The sequence below is a fragment of the Pholis gunnellus genome (genome assembly GCF_910591455.1).
Source record: "Pholis gunnellus genome assembly, chromosome: 13".
NCBI classification, from domain to species: Eukaryota; Metazoa; Chordata; class Actinopteri; order Perciformes; family Pholidae; genus Pholis; species Pholis gunnellus.
Genome location: NC_136540.1, coordinates 21,239,621 through 21,259,143, shown reverse-complemented (window position 1 = coordinate 21,259,143; position 19,523 = coordinate 21,239,621). Strand labels below are relative to the sequence as shown.

Below are 19,523 nucleotides of genomic sequence, written 5' to 3'. Positions count from 1 at the left end.
CCAAACATGAGAATGAAAAGCGGAGTTTGAAAAGTAAAAAAAGGAGACAGGATTTTTTTCAGATAATGCCGGGGGTTCTTTGTGGGTGTATGTGTGTGTGTGTGTGTGTGTGTGCACATGTGTACAGTATATATGTATGTGTGTGTGTGTGTGTGTGTGTGTGTGTGTGTGTGTGTGTGTGTGTGTGTGTGTGTGTGTGTGTGTGTGTGTGTGTGTGTGTGTGTGTGTGTGTGTGTGTGTAAAACATGTAGCCTGGGGAAACGGGGGCCTTGTAGGGAGCAAAGCAGCAGGACTCCTCCACAAACTGGCTTAATATACATAGCTACAGCAGGCCTGGCAAACAGTGGGGAGCAGAGAGTGTGAGAGACCTCTCTCTCTCTAACACACACACACACACACACACACCTTCAAACCCCACCCCCACCTCTTTCTGTTCCCCGTTGGTGGCCTGCTAGATTATTACTAAAGCAGACAAACATGACTTATTCCGTAGACGTCTACTTTGATTTGAGCTGGTTTTCATGCACAGCTCTGCATCTGCAGGTTTAACATGTTTTATTGCAGGAGAAAACCAGATAACACCTTTAGATGCTGACATCATTGGAAGTTCATTGACTTTGTTGACAGAAAATGGGCCATTCAGTAGCTGTTGTGAAGCTTTTGATTGTATAACACAATGAAGTTGCACATTTTTAAATGTTTATTTTTTCCTAGCGCTCTATTCTGAGTAATGTGTTGTTGTCGTCCTGCTTCCATTCATCAGCCTCTGAAAGTCTCTTATTTAGCTTCTAATATGTGTTCTTTTCCAGTATGACAGACGATTTGACAATGAGGTATACGAGTCATGATGGATATATATACTGTATATATATATATATATATATATATATATATATATATATATATATATATACATTCAGAAAGAACACGTTTATTTCAATTGCCATTTTAAATTTGGAATAACCTCACAAAATGAAGTAAATATAATTTAATGTAAGTCAATTTAATAAATAGATGTAAAGTAAACATCAATTAATAGTTCAAGTTATATTTACAAATGTGAAACTTCTTTTCAGAACAGTAACACAGATAAGTCTTGAAATATGAGCTAACAACAGATACATAGCACAACAAACATAAGAAAGAGTGTGTAGCATTTAGGGGGAGGTATTGGCAGAAATTGAATATCATATTAATAATATGTTTTCTTTCGTGTATAATCACCTGAAAATAAGAATCCTTGTGTTTCCGTTAGCTTAAAGTGAGACGTTCATATCTACCTACAGAGCAGGTCCTCTTCACAGAGCCGGCCATGTTTCAGAGCCCAGAGCGGACAAACCAAACACCGGCTCTACATAGGGACGTTTGCGCTTTTGCACCAGCCACCATAGTTCTGCTACGTGCATGGCACAAGGGAGAAGTTTCAGTTGGTGCAATCTACAAACTCACCGCTAGATGTCGCCAAATACTACACACTGGCCTGCTTATGCATACAAGGAACGTGACTCTAGTTTCCACGTTGCTATCAATGTACACACATAGAATATACAAATAAACAAGAAAATATAAAAAATAAAAACAAGGATAACAAAGACAACAAAGTAGAACAGAGGTAAGCATAAACATTTAACTACTATGTCCAATATAAATATAAATAAATATATATCTCAAAGTATATAAATGAACATAAAGAACTATGACAATGGATTTGAGGTATTAGTGCAGAATGGTGGTAATAGTGCAAACAGAGGGAATAGTGCAGTATGAATGATTAAGTGTTCATCAGAGTGACGGCCAGCAGAAAGAAGCTGTTCTGGTGTCTAGTGGTTTTAGCTTCTTTTCCATTAATGGAAATGGAAAACAACAACTGATTCTTGGCCTTGTAACCGTATTGGATCGAAAAATCTCACCAAAAGGTTTATTCACCTCCAGAAAAGTTATTACATTTGGTCAGTTTTCACTTAACAACAATGTGTTTTTAAATATTTCGATACCTTTCTACCTATAAGTCGTGCTTTTAAAATGTACTGCCATCTAATCAAACATGAAAATCCAGAGGTGCCTTATTTCCTCCTTCAGCCTCTGACTCACCGCCCATAAAGCAGATGCCACTAGAGCCGCCACGTCCCTCACCTTCATGTTTAAGTCATCACATTCCCCCGCTGGCCTCTGATTCTCCATTTTGGGCTTTTTCGTTGGTGACCCAGCACGGTGCAGCGCTGGAGGGTGGGGACCGTGCTGACTCCACTCACTGGCCGTCCTGTAAATCGCTCTTTTATGGCCCTCATAATGATCCCCCAGCCGGCAATCTCCACTTCGACGCACTGCAGATAGAACCTGCTGCTTCTGGCAGCCGACACGGGGGGGCTCAGGATGGTTGCAGGAGGTAGTGGGAGACTGGGAAGCACACATAACGTGACCATGCACTCACCCACACACACACACACACACACACACACGTGGGCAGACACATGTGGCTACATTCCCGTTCATAAAAATGTATGCCTTTTCACACCCCATCTACCTTAACCCCAACTTCCTGTGTAAAGGTCATAGAAAGTGCCGAAAGGTAGTGTTTTTACCTCACTCCGAGATGTGCACAGTGGTACGTCGTCTAGGGATGGGTATCGTTTGGGTTTTTTCCGATACCGGTGCTAAAACGATCCTTTTAAAACGATACCGGTGCCTAAACGGTGCCTGAACCGATACTTTTTTTATTGCCAAGTCAAATTTAACAATATATTTAACTGTTTAAAGTATACTATACATATTAGTGCTGGGCAACGATTACAATTTTTAATCGCATGGAATTTTTGCGATTAATCTCATTGTTATGGCAAAGTTCAATAATTAATTCAAAGGTAGTGTATTGTGCACTTTTATTTTAAAAGTACTGCTATATGAACAAAAGTGCAATAACATTTGGTTTGCAAACACTTTAAACAAATAAGGTTCTTTTTAACAGCAGTATTCCCTTTACACAGTAGCAGTTATATCTCTTCACTATCTGTGCTCAGTGTGTGACTTCATGTGAAACGTTCCACTGCTGTGCAACAGGAATACAATGTTTCAGCACGTTTCATCTAAATGTGTGTCGTCTTCATGACAGAGCATGTGAATGCAGCTCTACTGTTCATCAATATAATGCTGTAACTCAGAGGTGATGATGGTTACCCAGCGATCAAAGAATAAAGACACACTTATGCACAATGTAGGTGTATTTTCCCTTTAACTCACGAGATGCAGGTAGCATGTTTTATACTTAATGTGAATTTAATTCATACTTTGTTGGCATCTTATTCTGAAAATCGGATGTTCCTCTGAAGAAACCGGATGTTGTCTCACGTTAAATCTTTCCGCTAACTTTCAAAGTCCTTCGCTCGCTCCCGATCTGTGCCGTTTGAATGCGTTTACCGTGAATTTCAGCGTATAGGTCACTAACATCTAAGTGTCTGCTGAGTTGACCACGGAGACCTGAGTGTCTGCTAACTTTACCGCAGCGATGTCCAGTAGTCTCCATTCCTCCACCGCTGCCAGTGAGCAATGAACTTTCAAAATAAAAACAGCCACACTTTTGACCGTTTACCTTTCGGCATTTTCTCTGTTAAAAGGTTGATGGCTAGCTAGCTGCTGTAGCTATACAAACGGTAGCTATCGTTACCTGCTGCCAGGACGGAGTCATCAGAGTAGTGTAAAAAAAGTATTTCAATCGGCTCAGGCACCGAAAAGAAGCACCGAAATCTGCGTTGCGTTTCGGTCCGGTAGGTATCGGTCGTATAAGTACCGGTTCCATATTGGCACCGGGTTTCGGTACCCAACCCTAACGTCGTCAAGGATAGACGTCGCCTCAGGCACACCCTGATTGCTTTGATAGCTTTAGCCGGTAGCCGCAGAGCACCAATGACAAGCTAGAGCTTATACAGTAATTCCCACTTCCCACAGAGCACAGACACTAAGTATGAAGCTAATATTTAAAAAAAACATAATGATCTTAAACATATGTCAAATTTCCTCAAGAAAGGAGGGAACAGCATTCAAGTCAAGATGTTTCTTCCTTACTTTATTGGTGTAAGTATCACAATATCTAAATTAAAATGATTGTTTTAAAGAAATAAACATTTCTTATAATATCTTGCACTTTTGCTTTAATGGCTCCACACACCATGTTTAAGAAATGTTTGTTGCCACATCTATAAATGAGTAAAGAAAGGAACTGGATTGCAGCAGCAACCAAAAAGAATTAAGCAAATATAAAATATTCAATGCAAATGAGTCCACATCAAGCCTTTACAAAGCTGTTGTTGTCAAGATAGATTCTCACCGTGTACGTTAACACGTTGTTTACAGATTTCAAGAGCATTTCAGCTCAACAAAGTCTGCTGAACAAATGCACTCTGGGTTTAATGTACTCCACTGATTCTGAATGCTAATCAGACTCAGTGCCGTTAAACCAGACATGCTTCATTTTTCAACAGTTTGGGTTTAGTGGAGAGGGTGTTAACATACCAATCTGCAATTAGGATCAAATACAGATTCAAGTATCACTTGGTTCATTCTAAGATTTCAGATAATGGAAATGTCACTTTAAATTACAATAGAAAACAATCAGAGTGCAATTATAAATAACATAGTATAGTATAATAAAGCTTTACTCATACTGGACAGCTTTAAACATTTTCAGATTCATATTCAGTTATTGGGTACCATCGTCCAACTATTCTACAGAGCAAGCGATCGATATTATGTGCCAGCTGCCACCAACAAATATATAAAACTATTGATTTTCACTTCATAACAAGATTAATATATTTTTTATGAATATATTATAACAACAAACTGTTCTTGTCGTAGAAACATATCAATTAATCTTGTTATAGCACAAAACGTTATGGTAATTAAACAAAATCAAAGTATCTCGTTAAAACAAGTATAACGTGATGAGTTTACGGAAGCCCGGAGCAGCAAGCCAGAAAAAATACAATTCTGTTGATCTGTGTTTTTTTTCTTTCCTTTAAGACTTTTAGGGGCCTTTTTGCTTTTATTTGATAGGCAGGGCACATAGACAGGGAAGGGGGGGGGGGTAATTCACATAACTCGCTGACAGTATGTGTACCTTGTGTTTAAAGGAGAAATTAAAAGTCACCCCTAAGAACGCCATCATAAAACCTTTCCATTTTTTACCTTTAAAAAAAAAAGAGTAAAGCTCCTGGTAAAACGTTATGTTTTACCACCTGTTTCCTGTCTGAAACAGGTGGCACCCGTTCCTCAGTCATAAACACATGAGAGAAAGCTAATTAGATCAGATCAGAAAAGAAAATGAACACTAGAAGTTTTCCTCATTTTCCCCTCGGGACTTCCATAAATGTTGGTACGCTGTTGCAGCAAGAAACACGAATGGTCCCGTCAGTTCTTAAAGAGACATATTTCGATCGAGCATAAAACAATGATCTAAATGTGGCAGGATGGTTATTTTTTATATATTATGGCTGTTGCATTGTTTTATGTGCCTTTGCATAATTAGTGTGTTTTGTTAAATGGTCCAGGCCTTGTCTCGGTAGAGGTCTCCTACCATCCTGCCAGTCCAGATGATATTAAAGACACCCGGTCTCATTTTAAACATCCAATACAACTTCAATCAAGCTGTAAAAAACAGTCACATTTTCTCTCATTTTGTCTCTTTAGGCATCTACTGGACTTTTTACTGATTTTAACAATAAAAGCTTTCAACAATGATTAGGGTGATTGTGTTGATTGATGAGGATGTGAACAAAGAAACGTTTCTTATTAAAAGAGAATCCTTTGGTACAAAAGTGTCAAACTCACCAGATGCAGACTGTTGGTATAAGTCTGCCACTAGCCGTGTATTTCAGAAGACATAGATGGCGCATCCTGTGCTCAGTGCCGCCCAACAGGCCAGAGTGTTTTTATGCCTCCACCCCAACACCAGTAGTGGCCGGAGGACTCATGTTCTCGGGCTGTCCGTCCGTCCAGTCTCATGAACTCTCAGGAATGCCTGGAGGGAATTTGGCACAAAAGTCCAATTGAACCCAATAACCCATAAAACGAGAATTAATATGCTAGTTATGACAATTTCACACGAATGTCTAATAGGATAAAATGATGAAGTGAGGACATTCTGTGTTGTGATGTAACGCTACTGGTTGTTTGAGGCAGACATCCGCAAGGTAGTAATTCTTCCTTTCCCCAATAGCAGAATGATAACGTGTGGAGCCAGACCTTTCTTTTGTGCTCTGGACTTAGGTTTGGTAAGCACATAATAATAATAATTCAAATAATATGTTTTTGTTATAACATGAAAAGGATCTTCTCAGAAACACGACTAATTGTTTTGTTCTAAGCCAGAAATCAGTTGCATAATGCTATCTGTCTTTATGTCTCTATCTGTGAACATGACTGTGTGTATTTATTTATCTGTGATGAATACTTAACATTTTCAGCTCACAGACTTTTTTCTTTGACATGTAAGACATCCTGCTATCATATGGATTGCCACCTTTAATTGCTGTATTTGCTTTGTTTTTACCTTGGCTATTGGTGTTTTTTTTCTGTCTTGCACAGGCGGTATAGTCTATATATTTACCAGACAATAAAGGGGTTGTGTATTCTGCAGCTCTACCCACAATGCCCCTGGGTCCTTAGGCCCTGCAGTGCCACATCTCCTTGACAGCATATATCTGTGATGCGTTCTTTCAGGCGTTTCTTTTTCTAAAGCAATACACGACCCAAACAAAGTGTCATTTTGTTGACTCTATCTGTCTGACATGTCTTAGTCGTCCTTGTTTGTAGATATTAACGGTCACAGAAAAAAAGAGATGGTTAAATGATCTCACCGCATTGGCAGAATTAACCACTACGTGATAACATCAAAATAACACGGAGACGGAATCTCATCGCCAAACGCCAAACGCCATCTTCAGCGCTGAGAGTCACCCTGTTTGCTCTCAGTTATAGTCCCCCCCCCCCACCCCTCCTCCTCCCCCACCTGGATTCTTCTCCACCAGTAGACATTAAACAGACAAGGCAGAGGCTCTCCACTCAGCACGTGACCCTCCTGTTTAGTATTCCTGCCACGTCTGGCTGAGGGAGCGGCATTAAATTGGGATCAGGCAGATTAGAGTATAATATAGACGACTATTAAAGGCTGCAAATGAGAGCCATGGGTTAGAGCCTGAGCAGGGGCCCAGTCTGCCTCCATGTCAGTGCAGCCCCCTGCAACACACACACACACACACACACAAACACATGTCCACAGCAGTCTGACATAAAAATGTGAGAAAAATATGACGATCATCATTAAGCAAACGGCTACCAATATGTGGAAAATAGAATCTATATACATGCATTGTGCTCAGTTTATTTAACCTTCATGGATTGTTGTCGATTTATTGCTCATTCTTGCGACACCCTCCTCCGCATTCACGTAAACCTTTTTTCCACCAACATTAGTACATGCAGGCTTTTAATGATGGAAAACCTGATAAATATAGATATGAAAACGTTATGGCTGTCATTTGTTTTTTATAAGTGATACTTCTCTTCTAGTCTCTCTTAAAACTCGATGTTGTGTCTTGGATGGAGACGGACAGACTTGAGATGACAAAAAGTGTCGGAAAAGGGGCTAAAATCAGCGTCTACCTGGGTGTCGTGATTCCATCACTAACGATTAAACCTGGAGCAGTTACATACCTCTCACTATTGCAGTCATTTGTCCCAGGAATGAGTGCTGATTGGAACCTTTCCCACCAAAGACAAAAAGCCAGATAATAGTGGGAGTTCGTGGGTTTCCTGTCCAGTGGGAAATTCACAGCTGCAAATTAACTACAGGTGTGAAAGTGACCCAAAGCCGCTTAGACCTGGGACCCTTGTAGTCTGGTTCATTTGGTTTGTGATCTTCTGGTTGAAGCTCTTATCTGGTTTGTGGTCCCACTCACTCACTAGAAACAAACTGTGACTGACGTGCAGCACTCTTCTGAGCCTTGTGTTTCTTTATCTGTTGGGATGTCACAAAGAGCTACCCAAGAAATGAGAAGTTGTAAAAATGAATAGTCAAGACATGATGTGAATGAATATAGATACTAATTAGATCACTTCCTTGACAGTCGATGTTCTGCCGATGTAGTCACAAGGTTACAAGGTTCATTTATTTTCATTGTACAACAGGGTTGCATTCCCATTTTGCTACTTAAGAAAAACAAAGAAAACCCAAACAGAACAAACTACATTACATGGTGATTGGTGGAGAATGAGTCCCGCAGACACACAGTCCCAGCCAGAGGAAAGAAGCTGCTCTAAAGTCTCTTGGTACGGCAGCTGATACCTCTGTATCTCTTTCCAGACGGCAGCAGGGTGAACAAGTTGTGTCTGGGTGGGTTTTGTCTTTTAGTATCCTTTGTGCTCTTTGCAGGCTCTTCTTCTCACCAATAGTCCTGATGTTCAGTAGATGGGTGATATTCTCGGGGGTTTTAATAACCCGCTGTAGAGCTCTCCTGTCCTGGGCCGTGCACATCCCATCCCACTTTGTAATGTTTCAGTCAGGATGCTTACTATTACTTCTCTGTACACGTTGACAAAATAATTTAGCCTTCTCAAGTTCCCTGAAGAAAAACAGCTGTTGAGCTTTCTTCACCAGGATGGAGATGTGTGAGGACCATGTCAGGTTGTTTGTGATGCTGATTCTAAGGAGGTTAAAACTGTTCACCTGCTCCACATCAGCTCCATTGATCTAGACAGGGCTGTGCCTCATCGCCTCCTTCTTTCTAAAATCAACAGTCAGCTCCTTGGTTTTACTGACGTTGAGCAGTAGGTTGTTCTCTGAGCACCACTCTGAAGGTTGTTGATCTCCTCTCTATATAAAGTCTAATCATTTGTAATCCTGCCGACGATCTGTCACCTGCAAACAGAGTTCTTTTTATGTCCGGGGTCGCAGTTATAGGTGTACAGCGTGAACAGCAGGGGGCTGAGTATACAGCCATGGGAAGCTCCAGTGTGGATGTGTGGCTGCCAATCCAGACTGCCTGGGGTCTGTTTGTTCGGAAGTCCTTTAACCAGTTGCAGAGTGAGGTACTCAAGTCACGACTGCTAAGTTTACCAATCAGTTTCATGGGGAGATTGTGTTAAATGCTGAGTTTTTCAAGATGAGTGAGGGCTGAGTGGAGAGCAGTAGAGACGGCATCTTCTGTGGATCGGTTGGCTCTGTATGCAAACTGGTGAAGGTCCAGGCTGGCTGGGATGTTGTTTTTGATGAGCCACACTCTTAGCACTTCATCAGAGTGGGGGTGAGTGCCACAGGCCGCTGGTCATTTAGACTGGACACTGCAGACGTTTTAGGTGCAATGGTGGCTGTCTTGAAGAACACGGGAACACTCTCCTGTGAAAGTGATATGTTGAAAATGTCAGTGATGATACATTTCATAGTATTTAGTAGTTTAGATTTTGCATGTTAAAGTCAAGCAGAGATTTATTTTAGGCAGGTTGTTTTGGCCATAATAAATTGAAAAAAAAGGCCTGAGTTCATTTGAATAAACCAAAGAGGTTCGGTGTGAAAGCACTCTTATATGGATTATCACAATAGATCAGATTATTTGATACTTTAAATAATATGAAGGAACAGTTGTGGATATGCCTTTGAGCACAGAGCTGTGTTTGAATGACTTGTATCAACATATGAATTATTAGTTCTCACATTGTTTCTTTTTGCTGTTTTTAAATGGTAAAAACATCACGAGTAAACTTTGCCTCCCTTTATGAACAACACAACTAAAGCCACTGGGTGTACAAATAATGGAGTTTGCCACTAGTAAGCAGCTTAAAGGGGTTATATAATATACTGCAGAGAATCATAATTAATTAATTAATTTGGCAGGGACATATTTTGGGTTTCCTTTCAGTGAAAGGTAAAACAAAGCAGTGTGTGAGAGGATGGAGGAGACAGAGTGTAGAAAAAGAGGGATGCAATAAGAACGTGGAGAGAACAGAGATCACCACGATGAAATAGTGGTGTCTAGGGCACAACTATTCATATATTCTCACTCAGCCTCCTTCCTAAGCTTGTGTTCTGTCACCATGGCCATTAGGGCAGCAGCTTTCCTCCAAGTGGAAATGCTCAATAATTTGGCTTGTACTACATTTAGCAGCACAGTATGGACCATTGCACAGTGTATCTGGGGGATCTTATGTGAGTGACATTCCCTATAAAAGGCAGATGGTAACAATGTAGGTGACACCGGGAAGCCTTGCGCTGTCACTGGACCATATCCTTCCCACTTAAAGATCTTTTTTTTATCTCTAGCTGAACCTTGTCGTATGTTCAGCATGTCCTTTAGGGAATGTCACATTAACAGTACAGCGAGGGAGGGAGAAGGGTTTTGGAGGGGAGCTCCTAATATGTCTTGAATTCTTTAGTCTATTGACAGTCCATGTGTCTCTGTATGGTGAAAAGACCAGACACCCAGGGCCGTGTTGTTGTGTTGGGAAGAAATATGTGTAAAAGAAATCTGTTTATATAAAACAGGCTTAAATGTAAATACAAATCTTATATCATCATAATACTTTGTAACACAACCAGTTCAGTAAAGTAACACTAACTCAAGTCTCAAAAGAGAAAATCACATTGAAGGGAGCACTCATGGAAACACAGGATTCTTTATCACACCAAGATTACAATCCAAATGTGCAATATCCATTAAACCACACTGTTGGAGTAGCTGTGTTGAAAATGATACAAATCTTACATAAACATTCTGGTCATTAATTATAACCTTTATCATGACGTTTTTCCAAATCAAACACTTGAACCAGAATGTATTATTTTAGGTGTATCACCATCTGAACTCACAATAAAATGTACAGATATCCATACAGGACACTGAGAATTTCAGCTATGAAACACAAAACAATGGTTATTAAAACCTACTCCACCTTCATTTAATAACTGGAAGTCATGTGTAAACAGACAGAAATATACAATATAATCAGGAAACAAGAATATATGCAACGATGGAATAAATGGATTAGATAGGATCATAAATGAACATTGAATGATTCAGCTTCTCATTTTTTTCCTGTGGTGTACATAAATGTTAGAATGGCATATGTACACAACATCATACTAACTTTCATTTTATTCTGTACATTTATTTTCTTAATCTTTTCCTTTTTATTTTCTATATTTATATATTTTTTCTAATTAACTATCATTTTTACTTTCTTACTATAGAATATATGAACATTGTAGGAATAGTATGTAAGTATCAACAACAAGAAGCAAATGTTAACTCCTGCACTTCTGCAATAAACTACAAAAAAAGGGGGAAATCACGCCTGTAGTGTCCGGAAAGTGCAAGCGTGAAAAGAACAGAAGATGGAGATGCAGCTATAGATAGAGAATCAGTTGTAACTGAATGAGCAGACACTGATATCCTTCTGATTTAATGTCTTTATGATGAACTGATCATCAGACCTGATGGACAGAGCGCGCCTCCAGCAGAGCTACTGAAAACATAAAATCATGCATTCTATTACATCAGGCTGTCAATCTTGAGCCCTGGCTTCAAAATTGTAGTTTTTATTATTTTCCACCAGATTGAGCCATTTTCTCGTGTTTGCCCTATGGGGCAAATTCATGCTATTTTCCTAGTTTCCTGCAGAAGCATGAAAATGCATCAACATCAATGTTGTTGTTAATCATTGACATATTAAAGAAAATATAGTATACAGAAAAGAAATTCAATTTGTGTGTTTTTTTTCATAACAGTGGCCTTGTGTGAACATACTGTAACGTCATGAGAGCTCACTAGCAGGCTAGGGTGGGGTGCTGCAAGGGAAACTAACAAAAACAGACACAATCAATCAGGTGGCCTAAACATCCACACCTGGGTGAGTGGTGAGGCCTTCTGGGAGCTGTAGTTGTTGCATTACATTACATTACATTACAGTCATTTAGCAGACGCTTTTATCCAAAGCGACTTACAAGAAGTGTATTCAACATCGGTATTCAAGAGAACTACTAGTCACCAGAAGTCATAAGTGCATATCCCTTGCTAAACAAGTATCTAAGAGCATAAACCAGGGCAAACGTACAGTGCAGAAACTCACCCCAATCACAACTGAGGCAGGCCTAAGTAAAGCTCTAAAGTCAACTAAATTAAAGCAAGAATAAAATACCTATCAGATTCTGGGTGAGTCAGAAGTTCAGTTGTTGCTCCAAGAGAAGAATACAGTCGAGAATACAGTGTTGCCTTGGCGGCCATCTTGCTGATCCTTAAAGGGGAAGTAGCACCCATCCACCACCTGGCCCCGTGTGATGCCACAATACTGATTGTTAAGACTGATGTTGGCTAATGGATTAAACTTTGAAGTGGAAAATAATGGATTCTAAATCAGCTTTGGACATCAGAACAACTCATTTAGAGTGAGGACTGAATCTGACACTCACTGTCAAGGAAAAAGTCAAGTATTAAAATGAAATGACACAGAGATGTATCAACATGCCATCTCTCACGGTCTCTGAATATGAACTTGGTGTGTGTGTGTGTGTGTGTAGGTTTGAGTCCTTAGCACATTTCTGCTCAGGGTCCATGAAAAGCACTCAAGTGATATGTTGATGGGATTAGTATGGTATGGAAACAGGATGATGTCGAATGGCCACTCCCACATGCACAGTCGCACAGCTGGCCAGTTATTGTCAGCACAACCACCATTGATTGAGAGTTCACACCACTTCTCTCGGACTGTGGAAAGGTTTTGTGCGAAATGTAGGACACCTCCAACTGAGATAAAACTAGTGGCTGCACCAATTTCATTAATTGCAACACACACAAAATGCCCCAAACTCCTCAAATACATGAATTACCGTCTAACTTGAACTGGAAATGCAGTGAAATAAAGATTTTCAATAGTTATGGCTTGATGAGGACCAACATTCACTGCATGAAAGAAGTCCCCTATAGAAACTGACACACACTGTGCCCCTCCCTCTCTTTCTCCCCAGACATCCGTTGTTCCCCCTGCTGGCGTTGTTGTTTGAGAAATGCGAGCAGGCCACACAAGGATCTGAATGCATCACGTCAGCCAGCTTTGACGTGGACATTGAGAACTTTGTGCATCAGCAGGAGCGAGAACACAAGCCCTTCTTCAGTGAGGATCCAGAGCTGGACAACTTGGTAAGCCAAGTGCTATCCCATACCTGGTAATCAGTACCAACACGGAATGCCTCCGCCTCTTTGATAACAGGAACACGTTGCATAGTTAGTTTAGGGAGCATGCTCAACTCAAGAGAAAATAATAATAATGAAGCTGTAGCAATAGCTGTTTGTCTGTTTCCAGCGTATTCCATTATTACTACTCCTAATCTTTCCCTCCTTTTTCATGTAATCTTCCCCATCCTCCCCCTGCACTTCCCCTTGCACAACAGCTAGCATTAATTACTAATTAAGAGAATGAGGATGCTGATCATATTCACTGAGAAAAGAGGGGGAGGAGTTGAAGCCAGAGACAAAGACAGACCCAAGAAGGAAAAAAAAAGAATGTGCTCTCTTGCCATCACTGTACTCAGGTCTACAGGCCGACAAGTGCTGAACAGTCAATTAACCCTGCATCTGTGTGTTTTATGAGGCACTGGGTATGGGCATCCCTCCCAGAGGGCACTAACTCTTCCACAGGACAGTAACGTTACACTGGGCCTGACTGGCTGCGATGGACAAAGAGTTACTGGTCCCTTGATTAAGCGAGCGCAGTTTAATTAGCTGATTTATCTCCTCCTTGGCCAAGCACTTTTCTGTCCATTGTGTTGACCTTGAGTGGTAACGTTGAGGGAGTGCACTACAGTGTGCTGCACAGTGTGAAGTGGAGGAAAGCCACCCTGTTGATGGTCAGTTAACCCAAGAAAATACAGAATTATTATTCCTGTTTAAAAAACAACAACAACACTTTACTACAAATGCACCCTCAAGATTCTAATCTTTTTATAGTTTCAAACAATATTCTAAAAATAGTCTTGGCCATTATGAGGAAATAAACCTGGGCCCAAGCAGTTTCCTAGCAACACAACGCCAATGAAATGCTCTGTTAAATATCATACATCTGTCCATCAGTGTCTAATATGGCAGAAGTTCCTCTCTGACCCCTGCTGTTGCAATCATTTCATTAATTATTTTATGCGGGTACAGCAATAATTCAACCTGGTGTGGGGAGATTTTCCTCAACATCTTCGGAAACATCGGTCTGTAACACCTGCACTGAAACCTGCCTCATCAGCCTTAAGAGTTCCTTTGGAGCGTGTTTCAGTGGAAATAATTAACGGCCCATGATGTTCTGAATGCTGTCTTAAAACCTTTGTTTGCTTGCCATTTCTGCTATAGTTTTACAATATATTCACCGTGTGTTCAGAGTGCTTGGAGAAATAAAGATTCCCATGGAAGAAAAACAGATGTTTTTAGTCCTGTTTAGAACATGGGGTCGTGGTGCACCTTAGCATTCTGTGGCCAAAATGAGTATTACAACAACAAACAAGATTCTGACAGAAAAAACAAATTCACCTGTTCTTAAGTCATAAACACAGGAGAGGAAACAATTTAGATTAGATTTAGAAAAGGGATCACCAGATTGTTTTAATCAATTGCCTCTTAGGGCGTGTGACAAAACAGGGCTGTGTTATCTCTCATTGAGTTCTAACATGAAAAGCCTACTTTACTGTTATAAAAGTAACGGCTGATTCATACGCTTTCATTAATAAAGTAATATGTGATATGGCTTAGAAAACAGCAATAGACTTTGAGTTTCAAGTTCATTCTTCATTTGGAACAGTATGTACTGCATAGTCTCACAGTCCACATCCACTGAAGAAGACCCTGAGATGCAGTTGAAAGCTTTGAAAAAGTAGTAAGTGTACATCTGACAACACAATAATCTCTGCAAGCCCCCTACAGCACAGATTCCATTTAGAAACAGTAGCGAGAGGGATGAGGTCACTATACGAGACAAAGATGTTTCTGGTGAAGCTAATTAAAAGAACTGTATTGATCAGACAAAACATCAAACTAAACATAATATTTAATCAACGTCATTATCATATTATGATGAAAATAAGCTATTTTAATATATTAGTTTGAATATTGTAGCCCACAAGGCAGACAGACAGTAGAGAAGCTTCCTGTACCTTTGCCCTGTCAGCATTATATTACATTAGAGGCTGAAAGGATTACAGAATCCCTACCCCCCCCCCCGTATACTTGCAATCTATATGCATCTCTGGAATAAATAATAAAAGTGGATGTCACTCCATGCTCATCAATAAAGGAAGCCGCTGCATGGTACTTCTTATCATCACATCTCACCCTCTAAAAACGTACTGGAAACATCCCATCTCACATCTAGTGTCTTAGAGTTTAATTAATTCACTTAACGTGGCCAAATGTGTGTTTGAGAGCTGATATGTGGGATCATCTATGCTGCATATTTAGAACAAACTTGTATCCAGTGTTAAGGGTTTATAATGGGTTTCCTGCATTGACTTTTAAAGGGGATTAAACCTTGAAATCAACCAAATTAAAAGAATCCCTAAATGTGTATCTGAAAGGACCAATCCACCAGCTGTACGCATGAGGTTCACATTATTATAATGTCTTCAGCGGTGGAGGAGGGAGCTTGCCACTCTTTCGAAAAACCTTCATTACAAACTGGAGGTGTTGGTTTGATTGCGAGCGTTTAGGTAGCATTAAGCTCAAAGCAACACTGTGCTTCATAGAGCCCCACAGAGCCGTTAGTATGGCTGTAGAGTGATAGAGTTGTTCCCCTTTTAACGCCCTCATTTTTGCATAGATATTCCTGAATGTTTTGGAAAAAACAACTAAGCCTTGCTTCATGCTACGTTTGAAGTGTTTAAGTGTTTTATTAAAGTGATCAGTTTTGTAGTATGTTGTGGAGGTGATGTATTTATGGTTGGTCTCTGTTTCCCTCAGATGGTAAAGGCCATTCAGGTGTTGCGAATCCATCTATTAGAATTAGAGAAGGTCAATGAGCTCTGTAAAGATTTCTGCAACCGTTACATCACCTGTCTCAAGACCAAGATGCACAGCGACAACCTCCTCCGTAACGACCTCGGAGGACCTTATTCCCCGTCACACACCAGTCTCAACGTGCAGCAGGTCAGTCATGGACTCTCTGTGGATCTTACACTTCCTTGATGGTATCTCTCTCTGAGTAGCACTTCCCAAGATACACCTTGTCATTTATCACCAGGTAGATTTTGCTTCTGGGAGATTTTCAGTCACTAACAGTAGAGCTGCCTCTATGCATTTGCTCACTAATATCTCTCTGTGATCCCCCAGGAACTAATTCAGACCTCCTCTCCATCCATGACCTCTGTCTCCAGCTCTGTTAACCCTTCAGGGATATTGGTGCCCGCCGGGGGTCTACAACAGAGCAATGTCGCCATGACTACCATCAACTCTCAAGTGGTATCGGGTAAGCATGTGATTACACACATACACACCAGGACTCTGATACATTCACATGCAGTTTTCATGGCTTGTATTAGTATTAGCAGAGTATTTCTTGTGCAATGTGACATTTGAAAGTTGGGGAGGGGTTATTTAAAAAAATCTGCATATTTCAGATCCATCTGACTTGGATTGGTTTAGGCTGTTCTGATAAGCAGTTTCCTTTCACACAGACTGAACTGAAGCTTCCTCATACATTCCATGGACATAATATGACATAAATTACATTTTCCATGATCACACTTGCTTTTACAATACACCTATTTTTGCATCTCTCTGGTTTCAGTTAATGGGAATACATTATGTCTAAAATCTAAACCCTTCATTTTTCCAGTGGTCATGATTTTATCATTGTATTTAGCAGTACTGAATGGTATTGCTGTCTGTATGCATGGTGGAATTATCGTGATATGCAAAACCTATTGGGAATCATAGAGATTCCTGATTTAATTTTCATTATCAGGGGCAAAACACAGAATGAGAAGGTAGATACATTATGTTTAATACTTCAATTTATATTAGTTATTAGACACTAAATGATTACTAGCAGTGAGTAATGTGCCAATCCTGGAACCCATCGGCTATCAGTCTGATGACAATTTAGCCTCTGGGGGCAACGGACAATATTTCTGGGCTTCCGGTGTAGCCTGCGGGAGTTGAGATGTCCTCTATAATCGGATTGTTTCACAAGTAGCCATTTTTACAGTTTATCTTTTAGTTAATAAAAAGCTAAATTGTCATCAGATGGGTTCCAAGATTGTATTTTGGCCAATGCCTTCTGCTTCTTCTGCTCACCAAATGAACTGTTTGCCTGCATGGGTAAGGGTTACCATTACCAATTTATACTAATTGGTAATGGGCATAAAGTCTACTTTATTGAAGTCTTTATTCAGTGATATCCAACATGATGTTCTTCTTCTGGCTCTCTGGTTTCGTTTCTACCATACTAGCAGAAGTTGTTATGTCTCATTTATAGCGTCATTTATACCTGCCCACTTGCTGGTGAAGTCCCCCAGAGATTCATTTAAGGACCACTTTTGTTCTTAACATGTATATGCAGCCACTGGGTCACGGAGATTTTAAACTAAATTCCACCTCTACGCTGATGACACACAGCTGTATGTCCATCTTAGATTTGGTGACACAGCTAATGTAACCCAGATCTGGTCATGTTGGGAAGTGAAAAGCTAGATGACCCAAAACTTTCTTTGGCCTCCCTCTAGTTCACCCTTCCTGCACAGTCACAACGGAGTCACCACATCACAGGACATGCAACATGGGAGAGACATCTGACTCTAGACTTTTGTTTGAAAATAAAGTGAGACTAGTTCCATCATGCTTCCTCCTAAGCCAACATAAATTCATTTTCAACTCTCTCGGATTTCGAGGAAGTATTCAATGCTTTAGTCCAGGGGTCACCAATTGGCGGACCGCGGTCCGGATCCGGACCCAGACGCCGTTGTATCCGGACCCAGGACCTAAAACCAATAGATAATTGAGAATTATACAATTTTGACGGAGCGCTTCTATTTTAACCAGCGCATGTATTCCAGCATTGATGGCTTGTTACTTGTTCCACGGTGCAGGAAACACACCAACCAATGCGTTGTAATTAACACATCACGTGATGCAGCTCAGCCAATCAAATACGAGTATTCTGACAAGTTTCCTGACTCGAGTGAGATGTTCACACACCGTGACACACAGGGCTGAGACGAGGAAATATACGGCAGAGCAGGGAGTTAGATATCACATGACCATCTCCAAAACAAGAGAAGAGTTCTGAGAGACCAGTCTTTAATGAAGTATGGACCGACTCCTTTAGGTGAAATCTTCCCACAGTGTACCCACTCACACCTGAAATCAATTCACAGAAAATAAACCTCAGAGCCCAATATGATCAGAATCCTAACACATGAATTCACTGTCCAACAACGATGTGAACAGAGAGAATAGAGCTGAAACAAGTGGTTTAATAACCAGATAAAGTCCTGAACACTAGTTTATCTTGTTAGAAGATGAGACAAATATAATATTGTGGCTTTTTTGATTGACATCACTTCACCCTGAATGAACTGAATTTAAAGCTGCAGAACAATTCAGTGAAATTATCTTTTTCTAAAATGAATTACTTTATTTTAAGATGCACATTTTTCAAAAGCTTTCTCTTCTGTCAGTTATTCTTTATCCTGACATTATTTTACTTGAAATGAGAAGAACATTTATTTATGTATTTCTATGTATTATCTATAATCATCTAGTTAAATTTGAAAACTGAGAATAATAATTGTTAAAATATAATTGATGTGTACTTTCTTTATTTGATTTGACAGTTGTTGACTACACAGACGTTACTACTACTAGGCTTTATATATATATATATATATATATATATATATATATATATATATATATATATATATATATACTACATAGTGTAAGTTAGATATTATTGTAATGTTCCAGACCTTTGCACGAGGAGATTTTCTCAATCTGGACCTTTTGGAAATGTAATTGAATACCCCTACTTTAGTCTATTCTAGTTTAGATTACTGCAACACCCTCTACTCAGCTCTTAGCCATACGACACCATAATCGCTTGCTCTAGCTTATTCAGAGGGCTGTTGCCTGGCACAAATACCTCGTTTTTTAACTCTAATTTATTCAAATTAATATTATTTTCATCATTGGCATTATTTTTATTGATTAACATTTTCTTCTCTGCCTTTTAACCTACATTTCAAAATGTACAATTTCTTTGTAACTGCATTTAGAAAAGTCCTATACAGTTTATTATTATCTTTAACAGTCTTCCAAACATTAGGAATGTTAAAAGTAGTTTACTACTATGCAAAATCAACATTGGTTTGCATTAATAATCATTATTATCAAATATATATGAGCATATTAGTAAAAAAAATAATCAGTTTGGTTAGCATGCATTGTAGTGACAGAGCTTTGTGTGTACAGTATGTATACTGTACACTATGTGTCTAGGAGAGCCAC

General features: G+C 39.8%; 1 protein-coding gene across 1 annotated transcript in view; it reads left to right on the top strand.

Annotated features, from left to right (window-relative positions):
- LOC306705345 (homeobox protein PKNOX2-like) overlaps positions 1 to 19,523 on the top strand; it is a gene marked incomplete at its 3' end in the record, with an annotated part of 95,477 nt that overhangs the window by 68,137 nt on the left and 7,817 nt on the right. Inside the window, exons 6-8 of the mRNA XM_079172076.1 lie at positions 13,010 to 13,181; positions 15,978 to 16,163; positions 16,347 to 16,482. Coding sequence (XP_079028202.1) covers positions 13,010 to 13,181; positions 15,978 to 16,163; positions 16,347 to 16,482 — 494 coding nt within the window. The remainder of the gene's footprint in view (positions 1 to 13,009; positions 13,182 to 15,977; positions 16,164 to 16,346; positions 16,483 to 19,523) is intronic.